This window comes from Ranitomeya variabilis, chromosome 4 (assembly GCF_051348905.1).
Source record: "Ranitomeya variabilis isolate aRanVar5 chromosome 4, aRanVar5.hap1, whole genome shotgun sequence".
NCBI lineage: Eukaryota > Metazoa > Chordata > Amphibia > Anura > Dendrobatidae > Ranitomeya > Ranitomeya variabilis.
The window spans coordinates 241,227,590-241,248,962 of record NC_135235.1 but is presented as its reverse complement, the minus strand read 5'-3'; the positions used below and the strand labels follow the sequence as shown (position 1 = coordinate 241,248,962).

General features: G+C 52.7%; 1 protein-coding gene across 5 annotated transcripts in view; it reads left to right on the top strand.

Annotated features, from left to right (window-relative positions):
• Positions 1–21,373, top strand: part of HSPG2 (heparan sulfate proteoglycan 2) — a 237,714-nt gene that overhangs the window by 103,249 nt on the left and 113,092 nt on the right. For all 5 annotated transcript variants that reach the window (XM_077260474.1, XM_077260476.1, XM_077260475.1 and 2 more), the window contains exons 8-32: positions 2,671–2,796; positions 5,948–6,220; positions 10,122–10,241; positions 10,387–10,518; positions 10,592–10,736; positions 10,817–10,962; positions 11,045–11,191; positions 13,020–13,177; positions 13,250–13,429; positions 13,673–13,869; positions 13,947–14,094; positions 14,288–14,415; positions 14,497–14,583; positions 14,805–14,866; positions 14,946–15,013; positions 15,100–15,240; positions 15,318–15,500; positions 17,303–17,482; positions 18,342–18,460; positions 18,533–18,644; positions 18,721–18,834; positions 18,909–19,030; positions 19,106–19,192; positions 19,269–19,318; positions 21,222–21,310. In XM_077260474.1, coding sequence (XP_077116589.1) covers positions 2,671–2,796; positions 5,948–6,220; positions 10,122–10,241; positions 10,387–10,518; positions 10,592–10,736; positions 10,817–10,962; positions 11,045–11,191; positions 13,020–13,177; positions 13,250–13,429; positions 13,673–13,869; positions 13,947–14,094; positions 14,288–14,415; positions 14,497–14,583; positions 14,805–14,866; positions 14,946–15,013; positions 15,100–15,240; positions 15,318–15,500; positions 17,303–17,482; positions 18,342–18,460; positions 18,533–18,644; positions 18,721–18,834; positions 18,909–19,030; positions 19,106–19,192; positions 19,269–19,318; positions 21,222–21,310 — 3,314 coding nt within the window. The remainder of the gene's footprint in view (positions 1–2,670; positions 2,797–5,947; positions 6,221–10,121; positions 10,242–10,386; positions 10,519–10,591; positions 10,737–10,816; positions 10,963–11,044; positions 11,192–13,019; positions 13,178–13,249; positions 13,430–13,672; positions 13,870–13,946; positions 14,095–14,287; positions 14,416–14,496; positions 14,584–14,804; positions 14,867–14,945; positions 15,014–15,099; positions 15,241–15,317; positions 15,501–17,302; positions 17,483–18,341; positions 18,461–18,532; positions 18,645–18,720; positions 18,835–18,908; positions 19,031–19,105; positions 19,193–19,268; positions 19,319–21,221; positions 21,311–21,373) is intronic.

Sequence of the window (21,373 nt, the reverse complement as noted above, 5' to 3'; positions counted from 1 at the left end):
CACTCTGTCCATGTCTCCTGGCTCGCTCTTCCCCGGGACACTAGCTCCATGTCTCCTGGCTCTCTCTTCTCCGGCAAGCTCACTCTCCCCTTTCATGCTTGCTCCATGTTGCCCTCTCACCCCCGCACACTCTCTCCATGTCTCCTGGTTCTCTCTCTCCTGGCATGCTCGCTCCATGTCTCCTGGCTTGCTTTCCCCTGGCACACTCTCTCCATGTCTCCTGGCTCTCTCTTCCCCGACACGCACTCTCCATGTCTCCTGGCTCTCCCCTGACACGCTCGCTCCATGTCTCCTGACTCGCACACCCCCGGCACGCTCACTCTGTCGCCTTCTCACACCAGCACACTCTCTCCATGTCTCCTGACTCACTCTCCCCTGGCACACTCGCTTCATGTCGCCCTCTCCCCCCAGCACAGTCGCTTCATGTCTCCTGGCTTTCTCTCCCCTGACATTCTCGCTCCATGTCTCCCAACTCACTCTCCCCTGGCACACTCTCTCCATGTCTCCAGGCTCTTTTTCCCCCAGCACGCTCACGCCTGTCTGCTGGCTCGCTCTCCCCTGTCACGCTCTCTCTATGTCGCCCTCTCATCCCGGCACACTCTCTCCATGTCTCCTTGCTCACTCTCTTCTGGCATGCTCACTCCATGTCTCCTGGCTTGCTCTCACCCGGCACACTCACTCCATGTCTCCTGGCTCTCTCTTCCACGGCACGCTCGCTCCATGTCTCCCGACTCCCTCTCCCCTGTCACGCTCGCTCTGTCACCCTCTCCCCTCGGCACACTCTCTTCATGTCTCCTGGCTCACTCTCTCCTGGCACATTCGCTCCATGTCTCCTGGCTCTCTTCCCCGGTAGGCTCGCTCTCCCCTGTCACGCTCGCTCTATGCCGCCCTCCCACCCCGGCACACTCTCTCTGTATATCCTGGCTTGCTTTTCCCCGGCACACTCTCTCCATGTCTCCTGGCTCTCTCTTCCACGGCACGCTCGCTCCATGTCTCCTGACTCACTCTCCCCTGTCACGCTCGCTCTATGTTCCCCTCCCACCCCTGCACACTCTCTCTGTGTCCTGGCACTCTTGCTCCATGTCTCCTGGCTTGCTCTCCCCGGCACGCTCTCTCCATGTCTCCTGGCTTGCTTTTCCCTGGCACGCTCGCTCCATGTCTCTTGGCTCGCTGTCCCCTGTCACGCTCGCTCTATGTCACCCTCTCACCCTGGCACACTCTCTCTGTGTCTCCTGGCACGCTTGCTCCATGTCTCATGGCTTGCTCTTCCCGGCACACTCTCTCCATGTCTCCTGGCTCTCTCTTCCACGGCACGCTCGCTCCATGTCTCCTGACTCGCTCTCCCCTGTCACGCTCGCTCTATGTTGCCCTCCCACCCCTGCACACTCTCTGTCTCCTGGCATGCTTGCTCCATGTCTCCTGGCTTGCTCTCCCCTGTCACGCTCGCTCTATGTCACCTTCTCACCCCGGCACACTCTCTCTGTGTCTGCTGGCACGCTTGCTCCATGTCTCCTGGCTTGCTCTCCCCGGCACACTCTCTCCATGTCTCCTGGCTCTCTCTTCCACGGCACACTCGCTCCATGTCTCCTGACTGTCTCTCCCCTGGCATGCTCGCTCCATGTCTTCTGGCTCGCTCTCCCCTTTCATGCTCGCTCTATGTTGCCCTCCCATCCCGGCACACTCTCTCCATGTCTCCTGACTCGCTGTCCCCCGGCACACTCGCTCCATGTCTCCTGACTCGCTCTCCCCTGTTACGCTCGCCTCTATGTCACCCTCTCACCCCGGCACACTCTCTCTCTGTCTCCTGGCAGGCTTGCTCCATGTCTCCTGACTAGCTCTCTCTTCCACGGCACACTCGCTCTATGTCGCCCTTTCACCCCGGCACACTCTCTCTCTGTCTCCTGGCACGCTTGCTCCATGTCTCCTGGCTTGCTTTTCCCTGGCACGCTCTCTCCATGTCTCCTGGCTTGCTGTCACCTGGCAGGCTCTCTCCATGTCTCATGGCGCTCTTTCTCCAGGGCATGCTCTCTCCCTGTCTCCAGGCGCTTGCTCGTCACATTGAGTGTTTGCGAGCTATAATCGCACATATGCTGTGAAGCTGATCCTTCTGTGTCTTTTATCCTCTGAATGAAGTGAAATTTGTGCATATTAAACAGTTCTGCAATTTTCTATTAGTCACAAAGTGAAATGCAAATTCTATGTAAAAAGATCTCTTCTTGTTGTCAATGAATCAGTACATTGTAAATTAGCTTTGTGTCCTGATCAGAAAGCAGAAGATGTGATCACTGACCTCAGCGGACACATGGGACCATCCCTGCGGAGGTCTGTGATTCGCTGCAGTGGTCTCATGCTGGTAGTATGAAACTTAGTCACTGCAGTACATCTTTGCGGGACCACCAGAGTAGCGGCGCCAGAGCAGAGGGGAAGTATAACTTGTTTTATCAAACCTCGTGTCTCCTAGAAATAGAGGTGATAGAGCTGAGGGTGTGCTGGTCCTCGGACTTGTGAGCCCCCTGGCAGATCTCTGAGACGCCTGCTCTGTATGATCTCTGTATTCATACCCAGTCTATACAGCGCAGACATGTGCACACGGCTATGCTCTCACACTGACATGTTAGAGCCCCCTGGAGTTCCCACCATGTGTGATATGTCTCCCTCCTCTCTCTGCAGTCACACCTTCACCTCGCTCCTGCTCCACCGAGGAGTTCACCTGTAATAATGGCGAGTGCATCCCGCTAGAATTCCAGTGCGATCAGCGCCACGACTGCCGCGACATGTCAGACGAGAAGGATTGTGGTGAGTGAAGCTAATGGGTCCACAAGTTGAGGTCCCAGGTCTTATCCGGTGCCCTTACAGATCCAAAAAGCTGAGGTTCCAGGTCTTATCCGGTGCACAGACAGATCCACAAAACCAAGGTCCCGGGTCTTTTCTGGTGCCCGGACAGATACATAAAACTGAGGGCTAGGGTATTATTCATTGACTGGACAGATCCATAGAGCTGAGGATCCAGGTCTTATCTGATGTTGGGACAAATCCACAAAACCGAGGTCCCGGGTCTTATCCGGTGTCCAGACAGATCCCTAGCTTGGAGGTTCCAGGTCTTATCCGGTGCCCGGACAGATACAGAAAACCGAGGGCTAGGGAATTATCCATTGACTGGACAGATCCATAGAGCTGAGGATCCAGGTCTTATCTGATGTTGGGACAGATCCACAAAACCGAGGTCCCGAGTCTTATCCGGTGCCCAGACAGATCCCTAGCTTGGAGGTTCCAGGTCTTATCCGGTGAACTGACAGAACCATAGAGCGGAGGTTCCAGGTCTTATCTGGTGCCCAGACAGATCCATAAATCTGAGGACCAGGATCTTATCCTATGTTTGGACAGATCCATAAAACCAAGGTCCCAGGTCTTATCCGGTGCCCGGACAGATCCATAGAACAGAGGTTCCAGGTCTTATATGGTGCCCAGACAGATCCATAAATCTGAGGACCAGGATCTTATCATATGTTGGGACAGATCCACAAAACCGAGGTCCCGAGTCTTATCCGGTGCCCAGACAGATCCCTAGCTTGGAGGTTCCAGGTCTTATTCGGTGACCTGACAGATCCATAGAACAGAGGTTCCAGGTCTTATCTGGTGCCCGGACAGATCCATAAATCTGAGGACCAGGATCTTATCATATGTTGGGACAGATCCATAAAACCAAGGTTGCAGGTCTTATCCGGTGCCTGGACAGATCCATAGAACAGAGGTTCCAGGTCTTATATGGTGCCCAGACAGATCCATAAATCTGAGGACCAGGATCTTATCATATGTTTGGACAGATCCATAAAACCAAGGTCCCAGGTCTTATCCGATGCCCGGATAGATCCATAGAACAGAGGTTCCAGGTCTTATATGGTGCCCAGACAGATCCATAAATCTGAGGACCAGGATCTTATCATATGTTGGGACAGATCCACAAAACCGAGGTCCCGAGTCTTATCCGGTGCCCAGACAGATCCCTAGCTTGGAGGTTCCAGGTCTTATCCGGTGACCTGACAGATCCATAGAACAGAGGTTCCAGGTCTTATCTGGTGCCCGGACAGATCCATAAATCTGAGGACCAGGATCTTATCATATGTTGGGACAGATCCATAAAACCAAGGTTGCAGGTCTTATCCGGTGCCCGGACAGATCCATAGAACAGAGGTTCCAGGTCTTATATGGTGCCCAGACAGATCCATAAATCTGAGGACCAGGATCTTATCATATGTTGGGACAGATCCATAAAACCAAGGTTGCAGGTCTTATCCGATGCCCGGACAGATCCATAGAACAGAGGTTCCAGGTCTTATCTGGTGCCCAGACAGATCCATAAATCTGAGGACCAGGATCTTATCATATGTTGGGACAGATCCATAAAACCAAGGTCGCAGGTCTTATCCGGTGCGCTGACAGATCCATAGAACACAGGTTCCGGGTCTTATATGGTGCCCAGACAGTTCCATAAAACCAAGGTCGCAGGTCTTATCCGGTGCCCGGACAGATCCATAGCACAGAGGTTCCAGGTCTTATCTGGTGCCCAGACAGATCCATAAATCTGAGGACCAGGATCTTATCATATGTTGGGACAGATCCATAAAACCAAGGTCCCAGGTCTTATCCGGTGCCCGGACAGATCCATATAGCGGAGGGTCCAGGTCTTATCTGGTGCCAGGTCAGATCTATTGCAGAGGTTCTAGGTCTTTTCCGGTGACTGTAGAGATCTGTGAAGTTGAGGTTCTGGATCTTATGCAGTGCTGCATATGGATGGAGACCTGGAAATATCCCTTTTTGATGGCCTCCTGCACACTAATGGGAGCGGAGCTCCATTCTCAACTGCATCATCTTTACTGGAGACCTGTGCAGCCTCTCAGGTGATCCTTGTCACGGATCCCTTCTCCGTGGTGTCACTTATTCGTCACGTGCCTGCTCTCACACGTGACTTGGGGTTGTGCCTGCAAGGGTTAATCTATCTCCCCACTCTCAGTCCAGCATTCAACCTCTGTCCTATGCTGTAATGGGAGCATAAATCACACACCAACCCAGGCCATACACCCGCTCATACACGCTGCCACCACTCACCGAATACACGGGCGATGAGTCCCGGAAATATTAGTACTAATAATGTCTACCACTCATAAGGCTCACACACCTTAGGCTATGGATTCTTTTAGAACATTCAAGGTTCAACTGGTTAAAGTTTTATACTTTAATAACAAAAGGTTCAATGTTTACAATAAGAAAAAAGGTATAAAAATATGATAATAAAAAGTCATACAACTTATGCAAAACAGTATAAAATAAAGAGGAGAAACTTACAGAAGTTATCTAACAGTTAGTTGCTTTCTGCTCCCTGAGGGTGTGAATGTAGATTGGATCACACCAGCTTCTCAGGCTGCCCCCATCCTGTGAACACAATTCTCTGTCTGCAGCCTAAATTTATAACTTTTGTCTGGAGGTCAGGTTTCTAGACCGGCCCCTCAGGTTAATATCATAATTGCTGGCTTTTTGATTAGCCACGGCCGCGCTACTAATGAATATATATTTTTCTCTTGAGACACTTGTGAAAAGGTTCTCAGGAATAGATGCCCTCAGGCTGCAATTAACATCTCCCCTCCAAGACCTAGGAGGTGCCAAATGTTACCTTTCTTCTTGGCCCTAGCTAGACCTCCTAGTGAGATAAGGAGACACAATTCTACTAGTCCCAAAGAAGTACCTATTAACACCTAGGTGCGACTTGCCTTCAGGACAGATGTTACATTATCACTAGTCACACATATAACCCTAGACATATGTCACTACACACATATAGATATATATACACATATTTCACCCCAGTCCTCATGTCGCTCTTTCAGCTGTGCTTTGATCTGACGCCCCCATCTTCTCCCTGGCATCTGATAGATCACATTTTTTTCTCCAGTAACTGCAGAGTCTGACATCATTGGCCCATCTGTTACTGCAAGACCTGTAACAACACGGCGTCCGGCCACCACCCCGTATCCACCCATTTATACCAGACCCCCACTGATTGCCACTACGCCAATCAAGCCGTTTACCCCCAAGCCACCAATAGATGGTCCCCGCCAATGCCGGAGAGAAGAGGCGCGGTGCCCGAACGGACAGTGTATTCCTAGGGACTATCTGTGTGACGGAGAACGCGACTGTAAGGATGGCAGCGATGAACTTAACTGCGGTGAGTATGTGAAAATGGCCATAAACCACGCAGCACTACACATGTGACAGTACAGGACCGCTCCTGATCTGGGGGTGCAGTATAAAGGAGAACTACGCCCCAACACTAGACATGTGGCAGTACAGGACTGTTCCTGACCTGGGGGTGTGGTGTGAGGGAGGACACTACACGTGTGACTATACAGGACTGCTCCTGATTGGGGGTTCCAGTATGAAGGAGAACACTATACATGTGACTGTACAGGACCGCTCCTGATCTAGGTGTGCAATATGAGGGAGGATACTACACGTATGACTGTACAGGACCGCTCCTGATCTGGGGGTGCACTATGAGGGAGGACACTACACGTGTGACTGTACAGGACCGCTCCTGACCTGGGTGTGCACTATGAGGGAGGACACTACACGTGTGACTGTACAGGACCGCTCCTGATCTGGGTGTGCAATATGAGGGAAGATACTACACATGTGACTGTACAGGACCGCTCCTGATCTGGGGGTGATATATGAGTATATGAGGGAGAACACTACACATGTGACTGTACGGGACTGCTCCTGATGTGGATGTGCAATATGAGGGAGGACACTACACATGTGACTGTACGGGACTGCTCCTGATGTGGATGTGCAATATGAGGGAGGACACTACACATGTGACTGTACAGGACCGCTCCTGATCTGGGGGTGCAGTATGAGGGAGGACACTACACGTGTTACTGTACAGGACCACTCCTGATCTGGGTGTGCAATATGAGGGAGTACACTACACGTGTGACTGTACAGGACCGCTCCTGATCTGGGTGTGCAATATGAGGGAAGATACTACACATGTGACTGTACAGGACCGCTCCTGATCTGGGTGTGCAATATGAGGGAGGACACTACATGTGTGAATGTACAGGACCACTCCTGATATGGGGGTGCAGTATGAAGGAGGACACTACACATGTGACTGTACAGGACCGCTCCTGATCTGGGGGTGCAGTATGAGGGAGGACACTACACATGTGTCTGTACAGGACCGCTCCTGATCTGGGGGTGTAGTATGAGGGAGGATACTACACATGTGACTGTACAGGACCGCTCCTGATCTGGGGGTGCAGTATGAGGGAGGACACTACACATGTGACTGTACAGGACCGCTCCTGATCTGGCGGTGCAATATGAGGGAGGACACTACACGTGTGACTGTACAGGACCGCTCCTGATCTGGGTGTGCAATATGAGGGAGGATACTACACATGTGACTGTACAGGACCGCTCCTGATCTGGGTGTGCAATATGAGGGACGATACTACACTTGTGACTGTACAGGACTGCTCCTGATCTGGGTGTGCAATATGAGGGAGGATACTACACATGTGACTGTACAGGACCGCTTCTGATCTGGGGGTGCAGTATGAGGGAGGATACTACACGTGTGACTGTACAGGACCGCTCCTGATCTGGGTGTGCAATATGAGATGAGGGAGGATACTACACGTGTGACTGTGCAGGACCGCTCCTGATCTGGGGGTGCAGTATGAGGTAGGATACTACACATGTGAGTGTTCAGGACCGCTCCTGATCTGGGGGTACAGTATGAGGGAGGATACTACACATGTGACTGTACAGGACTGCTCCTGATCTGGGGGTGCAGTATGAGGGAGGACACTACTCGTGTGACTGTACAGGACCGCTCCTGATCTGGGGGTGCAGTATGAGGGTGGATACTACACTTGTGACTGTACAGGACTGCTCCGGATCTGGGGGTGCAGTATGAGGGAGGATACTACATGTGTGACTGTACAGGACCTCTCCTGATCTGGGGGTGCAGTATGAGGGAGGATACTACACGTGTGACTGTACAGGACCGCTCCTGATCTGGGGGTGCAATATGAGGGAGGACACTACACGTGTGACTGTACAGGACTGCTCCTGATCTGGGGGTGCAGTATGAGGGCGGATACTACACATGTAACTGTACAGGACCGCTCCTGATCTGGGGGTGCAGTATGAGGGATGATACTACACATGTGACTGTACAGGACTGCTCCTGATCTGGGGGTGCAGTATGAGGGCGGATACTACACATGTGACAGTACAGGACCGTTCCTGATCTGGGGGTGCAGTATGAGGGAGGATACTACACATGAAATTGTACAGGACTGCTCCTGATCTGGGGGTGCAGTATGAGGGCGGATACTACACATGTGACTGTACAGGACCGCTCCTGATCTGGGGGTGCAGTATGAGGGAGGATACTACACATGTGACTGTACAGGACCGCTCCTGATCTGGGGGTGCAATATGAGGGAGGACACTACACGTGTGACTGTTCAGGACTGCTCCTGATCTGGGGGTGCAGTATGAGGGAGGATACTACACATGTGACTGTACAGGACTGCTCCTGATCTGGGGGTGCAGTATGAGGGCGGATACTACACATGTGACTGTACAGGACTGCTCCTGATCTGGGGGTGCAGTATGAGGGAGGATACTACACATGTGACTGTACAGGACTGCTCCTGATCTGGGGGTGCAGTATGAGGGCGGATACTACACATGTGACTGTACAGGACTGCTCCTGATCTGGGGGTGCAGTATGAGGGAGGATACTACACATGTAATTGTACAGGACTGCTCCTGATCTGGGGGTGCAGTGTGAGGGAGGACACTATACATGTGACTGTACAGGACCGCTCCTGATCTGGGGGTGCAGTATGAGGGAGGATACTACACGTGTGACTGTACAGGACCGCTCCTGATCTGGGGGTGCAATATGAGGGAGGACACTACACGTGTGACTGTACAGGACTGCTCCTGATCTGGGGGTGCAGTATGAGGGCGGATACTACACATGTGACTGTACAGGACCGCTCCTGATCTGGGGGTGCAGTATGAGGGAGGATACTACACATGTGACTGTACAGGACTGCTCCTGATCTGGGGGTGCAGTATGAGGGAGGATACTACACGTGTGACTGTACAGGACTGCTCCTGATCTGGGGGTGCAGTATGAGGGCGGATACTACACATGTGACTGTACAGGACTGCTCCTGATCTGGGGGTGCAGTATGAGGGCGGATACTACACATGTGACTGTACAGGACTGCTCCTGATCTGGGGGTGCAGTATGAGGGAGGATATCACATGTGTGACTGTACAGGACCGCTCCTGATCTGGGGGTGCAGTATGAGGGAGGATACTACACATGTAATTGTACAGGACTGCTCCTGATCTGGGGGTGCAGTATGAGGGAGGACACTACACATGTGACTGTACTGGACCGCTCCTGATCTGGGGGTGCAGTATGAGGGAGGATACTACATGTGTAATTGTACAGGACCGCTCCTGATCTGGGGGTGCAGTATGAGGGAGGATACTACACGTGTGACTGTACAGGACCGCTCCTGATCTGGGGGTGCAATATGAGGGAGGACACTACATGTGTGACTGTACAGGACTGCTCCTGATCTGGGGGTGCAATATGAGGGAGGACACTACACATGTGACTGTACAGGACTGCTTCTGATCTGGGGGTGCAGTATGAGGGCCGATACTACACATGTCACTGTACAGGACCGCACCTGATCTGGTGGTGCAGTATGAGGGAGGACACTACCCTTGTGACTGTACAGGACCGCTCCTGATCTGGGGTGCAGTATGAGGGAGGACACTACACATGTGACTGTACAGGACCGCTCCTGATCTGGGTGTGCAATATGAGGGAGGACACTACACATGTGACTGTACAGGACCGCTCCTGATCTGGGGGTGCACTATGAGGGAGGACACCACACGTGTGACTGTACAGGACCGCTCCTGATCTGGGGGTGCAATATGAGGGAGGACACTATACACAATGTGTTTTGATTTTGGGGTTCTTATGAGAGTGGTTTTCCTTTTTGTCTTCTACCCAGGAACCCCCTCTCCCTGTGAGCCAAATGAATTTAAGTGTAGAAATGGCCGCTGCGCTCTGAAGCTTTGGCGTTGTGATGGTGATAATGATTGTGGAGACGGCTCAGATGAAATACACTGCCGTGAGTAGATCAGCTTTGTAGGGCGCTGTCCTGCCAGTGTCCTGCCGCTATCGGAGCACATTGCATTCAGCTTCCATGTTTTGTCAGACCTGCAATCGCTCCGTACTCTATACACATCTTGAACTGTCCTATATGTCTCGTACAGCCACCAAAGGCCCAAGTGACATGTGCGGCCCCGATCAGTTTCTATGTGTCCAATCCCGGACCTGTATCCCGGCCAGTTACCAGTGTGACGAGGAAGCCGACTGCCTCGACCGCTCCGATGAGATCGGCTGCAGTAAGTGTGCTCACCGCCCTCGTGTGCTGTTTGTGGCCTCGGGCATGGTTACCAGTAATCTGCTTCTTCTCAGGTCCTCCACAGGTGATTACACCCCCTGAGGAGAGCATCATGGCTTCTCGGGGAGATACCGTACGCTTTACTTGTGTGGCAATTGGCATCCCGACCCCAATCATTACATGGAGACTAAACTGGGGCCACATCCCCAATAGCAGCAGGTACGACTATCCTGTTTAACATCGGTATTACTGATGAATTGGGGTTGGGGTGATAATCTGGCATCATTTTGTTTCCCCAGAGTGTCGATGAGCAACGAGAATGGACACAGCACGCTCATCATACGAGATGTGAAGGAAGCGGACCAGGGCGCTTACACATGCGAAGCCATCAACGGCAAAGGCATGGTGTTCGGGATTCCTGACGGCATCCTCTCCTTGAAGACAGGTGATGTCTGAGTCTCCGCAGAGTCCGAGGGTCGGTGATCTCCAGCAGAACAACTCCTTCATTGCAGGTCTTTTATCCCCAGGTCTCTGCTCAGAAGGCTTCTTCCATGTGGATGGCACGTCTCGATGCATTCCTTGTTTTTGCTTTGGTGTTGCCAGGGTTTGCCATCAAACAGGTCGTTACAGAAACCAGATCAGACTCCGATTTAATGTTCAAGATGACTTTAAAGGTGAGTGCCCATTTTTTTCTGCCAGCTGCATTTCAGCTACGATAATGTCAGACCATTAAGATTCGGTGCCGCTCATAGTCGTGTGCCTGACATTGGATGTGATGTCGCTCGTAGTCGTGTGCCTGACATTGAATTTGATGTCGCTCGTAGTCGTGTGCCTTACATTGGATTTGATGCCTCTCGTAGTCGTGTGCCTGACATTGGATTTGATGCCGCTCGTAGTCGTGTGCCTGACATTGGATGTGATGTTGCTCGTACTCGTGTGCCTGACATTGGATTTGATGCTGCTCGTAGTCGTGTGCCTGACATTGGATGTGATGTCGCTCGTAGTCGTGTGCCTGACATTGGATTTGATGCTGCTCGTAGTTGTGTGCCTGACATTGGATGTGATGTCGCTCGTAGTCGTGTGCCTGATATTGGATTTGATGCCTCTTGTAGTCATGTGCCTGACATTGGATTTGATGCCGCTCGTAGTCATGTGCCTGACATTGGATTTGATGTCGCTCGTAGTCGTGTGCCTGACATTGGATGTGATGTCGCTCGTAGTCGTGTGCCTGACATTGGATTTGGTTCTGCTCGTAGTCGTATGCCTGACATTGGATTTGATGCCGCTCGTAGTCGTGTTCCTGACATTGGATTTGATGTCGCTCGTAGTCGTGTGCCTGACATTGGACTTGATGTCGCTCGTAGTCGTGTGCCTGACATTGGATTTGATACCTCTCGTACTCGTGTGCCTGACATTGGATTTGATGCCTCTCGTACTCGTGTGCCTGACATTGGATTTGATGCCGCTCGTAGTCGTGTTCCTGACATTGGATTTGATGTCGCTCGTAGTCGTGTGCCTGACATTGGACTTGATGTCGCTCGTAGTCGTGTGCCTGACATTGGATTTGATGCCTCTCGTACTGGTGTGCCTGACATTGGATTTGATGCCTCTCGTACTCGTGTGCCTGACATTGGATTTGATGCCGCTCGTAGTCGTGTGCCTGACATTGGATTTGATGTCGCTCGTAGTCATGTGGCTGACGTTGGATGTGATGTCGCTCGTAGTTGTGTGCCTGTTATTGGATTTGATGCCGCTCGTAGTCATGTGCCTGACATTGGATTTGATGCCGCTCGTAGTCGTGTGCCTGACATTGGATTTGATGCCGCTCGTAGTTGTGTGCCTGACATTAAATGTGATTCCACTCGTAGTCGTGTGCCTGACATTGGATTTGATGCCGCTCGTAGTCGTGTGCCTGACGTTGGATGTGATGCCGCTCGTAGTTGTGTGCCTGTTATTGGATTTGATGCCGCTCCTAGTTGTGTGCCTGACATTGGATTTGATGTCGCTCGTAGTCGTGTGGCTGACGTTGGGTGTGATGTCGCTCGTAGTCGTGTGCCTGACATTTGATTTGATGCCTCTCGTAGTCGTGTGTCTGACATTGGATTTGATGCCGCTCGTAGTCGTGTGCCTGACATTGGATGTGATGTCGCTCGTAGTCGTGTGCCTGACATTGGATTTGATGCTGCTCGTAGTCGTATGCCTGACATTGGATTTGATGTCGCTCGTAGTCGTGTGCCTGACATTGGATTTGATGTCGCTCGTAGTCGTGTGCCTGACATTGGATGTGATGTTGCTCGTACTCGTGTGCCTGACATTGGATTTGATGCTGCTCGTAGTCGTGTGCCTGACATTGGATGTGATGTCGCTCATAGTCGTGTGCCTGACATTGGATTTGACGCCGCTCATAGTCGTGTGCCTGACATTGGATTTGACGCCGCTTGTAGTCGTGTGCCTGACATTGGATTTGACACCGCTCACTTGTTGTTTTTTCATCTTCTGTAGGGGTAAACGTCTCCTCTCACCAGGGGTTTCCTCCATTATCCTCCAATCAGCTCCAGATTGACACCGCTGTGGAGGAGTTCCAGCTGGTGGACCTGTCCCGCAGATTCCTGAGTCACGACTCCTTCTGGACGCTGCCGGCACAGTTCTTGGGGAACAAAGTAAGGTCTGCGCATCATGCCCCCTGCCTGTGAGCTGGGGAGCGTGTCTTATCGCCTTACCTCTCCTTTCAGGTAGACTCATATGGAGGGTCTCTCAGTTATAAAGTGCGTTATGGCCTGACACGAGGCCAGTCAGAGCCTGTGAGGAAGCCGGATGTGGTTCTCCTCGGAAACGGGCAGAAACTTATCTATCGAGTTCTACCATCAACACAGCCGGGCATTATGAACCAGCGGGCGGTGCAGTTCACGGAGGTGAGCGTCCAGCCCGGCTCCGGCCCTCCTGCTCCTCGGAGGTGCAGACTTCCAGCCTGAGTAGCAGCGGCCATTGTCGTCCATCTGTGTTTCCTTTCTTGTGCTGGAGTCGGTCTCTGCCGGCAGTGGGTGAGGGTCTGGTGTCAGTGACCCTGATGTATTCTGTATTACACCGCATGGCTGCCTGCACCCACCTGTCGATTACACTACCTGTCAGCCATCTCTTGTCTTCTCCGTCTGCAGGAGCACTGGCAGCATGAGTCTGGGGCAGCAGTCACCCGCGAGGATCTTCTAATGACACTACAGAATGTGGAAGCCTTAATGATTCAGACGGTGTATGACAACAAAATGGCCAGTGTGGGGCTGGCGGACATAGTCCTGGACACCACCTCTGTGGAGTACACGCAGCTGGGGGTGGCGCTGGGCGTGGAGGAGTGCCGGTCAGTGCAGAGCGTTGGTGGCGCATCATTCACTGATGGATGTCGTCTGGCGGCTGATTGCTGGTCATGTATTCCAGGTGTCCCCCGGGCTATTCCGGCCTGTCCTGTGAGGTTTGCTCGCCGCAGTTTGAGCGTGTTCCCGGAGGACCCTTCTTGGGCACCTGCTCTGGATGTAACTGTAACGGCCATGCCAGCTCCTGTGACTCCGAGAGCGGCTACTGCATAGTGAGTGCTCAGTCTGCCTTTACTTGGGGGAGTGGGGTGTTGGCCTGACGGGGCCTCTGCTGTTCTGTGGCTTTTTCCCCAGATGGGTCCCTCCAGTGCGGTGGTGCGCACAGGTGGCAACGGGGAGCTCATCCATCATTCAGTGGCAGATTGCTTATTCTTCGCTCTGATTTTCTTTTCTTCTTGTCCTAAGAATTGCCAGCACAACACTGAGGGTCCACAGTGCAATAAGTGTAAGTCAGGTTTTTTCGGAGACCCCACCAGAGGTACAGCTGATGCTTGTCTACCATGTCCGTGCCCTTTCATGGACCCCCGGCGCAGGTGAGGGGCTAATTGCATGGTGCAGTGTTTGTGTGGCCCTCGGCTGGGGCTTTAGGTAACGTCTGGGTAACGTCTCTCCAGGTATTCGGACACCTGCTTCCTGGACACCGATGGACAGCCCACCTGTGATAACTGCCTAGAGGGGTACACCGGGCGGCGATGCGAGAGGTAAAGTCCCGTCCTGGAGACGTCATGTGCAGAGGGCACTGGGCCTGATGGGCCCCGACATCTCTCATCAGGGCACGAGCTGCCGCTCATCTGCTCGGTCATCATTCATATGAGTGGTTGTGTGATCCGTGACTCTGACACGTAGTGACCCGTAACACGAGGGGCTGACATGTGGCCCCAGGGCCGCACTCACCACTGATGGCAGCTTCTTCTCCTTCTAGATGTGCTGCCAAGTATGAAGGAGACCCCATGAGGCCTGGCGGACGGTGCGTGAAGTCTACGGGTCAGTACATGTGGTGTGAGTGGTGAGGCTGTCGGGGGTAATGAATGCGCTGGGGGTCTCAATACTGCGTGTGTTGCAGCCGCTGATACGGGGATATGTGACGAACGAGGCAGCGCGGTGTCCTCTCCTAATACCTGTGTGTGTAAGGTAAGATGAGAACTCCATGTGCTCGGGTTCTCCTCCCGGACACTCCCTGGATGTCCCTCCTCACCGGACGCCCTTCTCTTCTCCAGCCTCACGTCTCAGGGAAGCTGTGCAATGAATGTAAAAGTGGAACCTTCTACCTCAGTGACAAGAACCCAGACGGCTGCCTGAAATGTTTCTGTATGGGGGTGTCCCGGGACTGTTCCAGCTCATACTGGAACCGAGACCAGGTGTGTGCCCCCTCATATGTGTGTGCAGCGGTGGGGGCTGTGACCTGGCCTTCAATAATGTCCTGACGTCCTTACAGGTCCGCTCCACCTACGACAGCCACGAGAGGGCGCCGTTCTCCATCTCCAGTGCAGCCAGCTCTCGAACATTCAGCGAGGGCATCAGCGTGACCGGGCCTTCAGAGCTGACCTTCAGCGCCTTCAGCAGCCTTCCGCAAGATGTATATTTCTGGGTGCTGCCCGAGCGTTTCAAGGGGGACAAGGTGCGTGAGTATGGCTATATGGATAGTGACTCGTGGGTCCCCACCGGAGCATGGCCTTAACCATGGCACTCAACCCTCAGCTACAACTTACCTACAGAGCAGGCAGCTAGCGAGGCAGAGATCCAGTGTACAGGGCAGGCAGCTAGGGAGGCAGAGATCCAGTGTATAGGGCAGGCAGACAGGTAGGGAGGCAGAGATCCAGTGTATAGGGCAGGCAGCTAGGGAGGCAGAGATCGAGTGTACAGGGCAGGCAGCTAGGGAGGCAGAGATCCAGTGTATAGGGCAGGCAGCTAGGGAGGCAGAGATCCAGTGTATAGGGCAGGCAGACAGGTAGGGAGGCAGAGATCCAGTGTATAGGGCAGGCAGCTAGGGAGGCATAGATCTAGTGTACAGGGCAGGCAGCTAGGGAGGCAGAGATCCAGTGTATAGGGCAGGCAGCTAGGGAGGCAGAGATCCAGTGTACAGGGCAGGCAGATAGGGAGGCAGGCAGCGTACCGGGCAGGCAGCTAGGGAGGCAGAGATCCAGTGTACAGGGCAGGCAGCTAGGGAGGCAGAGATCCTGTGTACCGGGAAGGCAGGTAGGGAGGCTGAGATCCTGTGTACAGAGCAGGCAGGTAGGAAGGCAGAGATCCAGTGTACAGGTCAGGCAGACAGGTAAGGAGGCAGAGATCCAGTGTACAGGGCAGGAATACAGGTAGGGAGGCAGAGATCCAGTGTACAGGGCAGGCAGGCAGCTAGGGAGGCCGAGATCCAGTGTATAGGGCAGGCAGGTAGGGAGGCAGAGATCCAGTGTACAGGGCAGGCAGATAGGGAGGCAGAGATCCTGTGTACAGGGCAGGCAGATAGGGAGGCAGAGATCCAGTGTACAGGTCAGGCAGACAGGTAAGGAGGCAGAGATCCAGTGTACAGGGCAGGAATGCAGGTAGGGAGGCAGAGATCCAGTGTACAGGGCAGGCAGGCAGCTAGGGAGGCCGAGATCCAGTGTATAGGGCAGGCAGACAGGTAGGGAGGCAGAGATCCAGTGTATAGGGCAGGCAGCTAGGGAGGCAGAGATCCAGTGTACAGGGCAGGCAGGGAGGGAGGCAGAGATCCAGCGTACAGGGCAGGCAGATAGGGAGGCAGAGATCTAGCGTACAGGGCAGGCAGATAGGGAGGCAGAGATCCAGTGTACAGGGCAGGCAGCTAGGGAGGCAGAGATCCAGCGAACAGGGCAGGCAGATAGGGAGGCAGAGATCCAGCGTACAGGGCAGGCAGATAGGGAGGCAGAGATCCAGCGTACAGGGCAGGCAGCTAGGGAGGCAGAGATCCAGCGAACAGGGCAGGCAGATAGGGAGGCAGAAATCCAGCGTACAGGGCAGGCAGACAGGGAGGCAGAGATCCGGTGTATAGGGCAGGCAGCTAGGGAGGCAGAGATCCAGCGTGCAGGGCAGGCAGATAGGGAGGCAGGTAGGCAGCGTACCTGGCAGGCAGACTGACAGAACCTTCTCCCCAGGACACATTCTTATACTGTAACATTGGGTCACATGGGTTTTACGTCACCCAATCACTGAGGCAGGGGAAACGCTCATCCTGCAACAGGGGCCTCATAGGTCAATCAATGAGCCAATCACTGACCCCGTCACTACTCTAAACTAATCTGCCCAACAACCAAAACAAACCCAAACCAGTAACTCCCCGAAGAGATAAGATGAGGCGAAGTGACCGGTGATCCCAGGTGGATCCCTCCGGATTATGCGGGATCCCTCCTTTACAACATGACTGTGCACTAAAGAGACCTGGCTTGAAACCTCCTTATCTTTTAGGTGACGTCTTATGGGGGAGAACTGCGCTACACCATCACGTACGAAGCCCCTGTGGGGGCCCGGCCCCTGGACACGCAGCCGTCCGTCGTCCTGCAGGGCAATGGCATCTTCCTGGAGCACAGTGCGAACACTGCGACGCCTCCGGGCTTCCCGGTGACCATCACCGTGCCCTTCCGTGAGGTACGAAGAGCGGAAATATGGAGGCCAGGTCCTCCCCATCCTCCTCACACACGACGTCACGCCGGTAATATGGCTCCTGAAGAAAGTATCTGCCCCCGTCACCCCGATAATTACCCAGCAATATGGCTCCTGAGGAAAGTATCTGCCCCATCATCCTGGTAATTACCCAGCAATATGGCTCCTGAGGAAAGTATCTGCCCCGTCACTCCGGTAATGACCCAGTAATATGGCTCCTGAGGAAAGTATGTGCCCCCGTCACCCCGGTAATGACCCAGTAATATGGCTCCTGAGGAAAGTATCTGCCCCGTCACCCCGGTAATTACCCAGCAATATGGCTCCTGAGGAAAGTATCTGCCCCGTCACCCCGGTAATGACCCAGCAATATGGCTCCTGAGAAAAGTATCTGCCCCGTCACCCCGGTAATAACCCAGCAATATGGATCCTGAGGAAAGTATCTGCCCCCGTCACCCCGGTAATGACCCAGCAATATGGCTCCTGAGGAAAGTATCTGCCCCGTCACCCCGGTAATGACCCAGCAATATGGCTCCTGAGGATAGTATCTGCCCCCGTCACCCCGGTAATGACCCAGCAATATGGCTCCTGAGGAAAGTATCTGCCCCGTCACCCCGGTAATAACCCAGCAATATGGCTCCTGAGGATAGTATCTGCCCCCGTCACCCCGGTAATGACCCAGCAATATGGCTCCTGAGGAAAGTATCTGCCCCATCACCCCGGTAATGACCCAATAATATGGCTCCTGAGGAAAGTATTTGCCCCCGTCACCCCGGTAATGACCCAGGAATATGGATCCTGAGGAAAGTATCTGCCCCCCGTCACCTGGCCTGCTTGTCTCTGGCAGAGCTCGTGGCGAAGGACAGACGGGCAGGATGCCACCCGTGAACACCTGCTGATGGCGCTGTCAGATATCGATGTGCTGATGGTCCGGGCGTCCTATGCTGAGCGGATGATAGAGAGCAGGTACTGGGGGGTGACATCGGACTGCAGACCCCCGGCTCTGCTGTGCTGACATTTCTGCTTTTTTATCACCAGGATCTCTAACATCCACATGGACATTGCGGTGCCCCACGCCACAGGACTGCAGCAGGCGGTGGAGGTGGAGCAGTGCACCTGTCCAGTGGGCTACAGCGGACCATCCTGCCAGGTGAGTGGGGACCATCCATGGTGTACTGTACACCCATTAATGGCGGTCTCGCACTGATTCACCTGTTGTCCCCCAGGACTGTGACATTGGCTACACTCGCTCCACCAGCGGTCTGTACTTGGGCACCTGTGAGCGCTGTCAGTGTGGGGGCCACTCCAGCGAGTGTGACGGGGAGAGCGGAGAATGCCTGGTGAGCGTCGGTGCCACGCCGCCTCTCCTTGTCTCCAGATCACGCTGCTCATCTGGACGCTGATTGTGTTTCAGAACTGCCAGCACAACACGGAGGGAGCCAAGTGCGAGCGCTGCAAGCCCGGCTTCTATGGAGACCCGAGGCCAGGGAGCCCAGCACACTGCCAGCCCTGCCCGTGCAGGGGCACATCCGGCCAGTAGGTCCCCTCAGCATGGAATTGGGGAGCGGCTGCCTTTCTCTGTCTCTTACCTTCGCTACCTCTTCCCATCAGGTACTTCGGCACATGCTTCCTGGACACGGACGGTCAGCCCACGTGTGACTCCTGCCCCACTGGCTCCATCGGGCGTCAGTGTGAGAGGTGATGATGTCTGCGGGTGACGGGCTGGGCGTTGTGCGCCTCTTTACAACATTAATGCAATGCTGCCTTCTTACAGATGTGCGCCTGGTTACAGAGGAGACCCGACACGAGGACAGCCATGCACAGGTACGTCACCGGACCTGCGAGTGTGGCACCGAGGCCCGTGGTATCATGTCTGGTCCTGCAGGCGGGGGACGCACTGTCCTCACCAGGCATTCCTGTAGTCATGTGAATATAGTGTGTGTGACAGGTGTATATAGTGTGTGTGACAGGTGTGTATATAGTGTGGGTGATACATGTATATAGTGTGTGTAATACATATACAGTACAGACCAAAAGTTTGGACACACCTTCTCATTTAAACATTTTTCTGTATTTTCATGACTATGAAAATTGTACATTCACACTGAAGGCATCAAAACTATGAATTAACACATGTGGAATTATATACTTAACAAAAAAGTGTGAAACAACTGAAATTATGTCTTATATTCTAGGTTCTTCAAAGTAGCCACCTTTTGCTTTGATGACTGCTTTGCACACTCTTGGCATTCTCTTGATGAGCTTCAAGAGGTAGTCACCGGGAATGGTTTTCACTTCACAGGTGTGCCCTGTCAGGTTTAATAAGTGGGATTTCTTGCATTATAAATGGTGTTGGGACCATCAGTTGTGTTGTGCAGAAGTGTGGTGGATACACAGCTGATAGTCCTACTGAATAGACTGTTAGAATTTGTATTATGGCAAGAAAAAAGCAGCTAAGTAAAGAAAAACAAGTGGCCATCATTACTTTAAGAAATGAAGGTCAGTCAGTCTGAAAAATTGGGAAAACTTTAAAACTGTCCCCAAGTGCAGTGGCAAAAACCATCAAGCGCTACAAAGAAACTGGCTCACATGAGGACTGCCCCAGGAAAGGAAGACCAAGAGTCACCTCTGCTTCTGAGGATAAGTTTATCTGAGTCACCAGCCTCAGAAATCGCAGGTTAACAGCAGCTCAGAATAGAGACCAGGTCAATGCCACACAGAGTTCTAGCAGCAGACACATCTCTATAACAACTGTTAAGAGGAGACTTTGTGCAGCAGGCCTTCATGGTAAAATAGCTGCTAGGAAACCACTGCTTAGCAGGATAGGCAACAAGCAGAAGAGACTTGTTTGGGCTAAAGAATACAAGGAATGGACATTAGACCAGTGGAAATCTGTGCTTTGGTCTGATGAGTCCAAATTTAAGATCTTTGGTTCCAACAACCGTGTCTTTGTGCGATGCAGAAAAGGTGAACGGATGGACTCGACATGCCTGGTTCCCACCGTGAAGCATGGAGCAGGAGGTGTGATGGTGTGGGGGTGCTTAGCTGGTGACACTGTTGGGGATTTATTCAAAGTTAAAGGCATACTGAACCAGCATGGCTACCACAGCATCTTGCAGCGGCATGCTATTCCATCTGGTTTGCGTTTAGTTGGACCATCATTTATTTTTCAACAGCACTGAACAGGAGTGATGGGGTGCTACGCCAGATGACCTGACCTCCACAGTCACCAGACCTGAACCCAATCGAGATGGTTTGGGGTGAGCTGGACCGCAGAGTGAAGGCAAAATGGCCAACAAGTGCTAAGCATCTCTGGGAACTCCTTCAAGATTGCTGGAAAATCGTTCCCGGTGACTACCTCTTGAAGCTCATCAAGAGAATGCCAAGAGTGTGCAAAGCAGTCATCAAAGCAAAAGGTGGCTACTTTGAAGAACCTAGAATATAAGACATAATTTCAGTTGTTTCACGCTTTTTTGTTAAGTATATAATTCCACATGTGTTAATTCATAGTTTTGATGCCTTCAGTGTGAATTTACAATTTTCATAGTCATGAAAATACAGAAAAATCTTTAAATGAAAAGGTGTGTCCAACTTTTGGTCTGTACTGTGTATATATATATATATATATATATATATATATATATATATATATATATATATATATATATATATATATATACACATATATACATACAGTATGTATATCCACGTGTTGCTGTTCTTGCAGCGACCCCCGGCCCCAGTACCGGCTGTCAGTGTGATCTGAGGGGCAGCGTTAGTACCACCTGTGACTCGCACCGTCAGTGCCCGTGTAAGGTAGGTGCCCGTGGGTGACGTGAGGTCCTGTGTGCACATTTTTGGGGCATATGGAGCTGACCC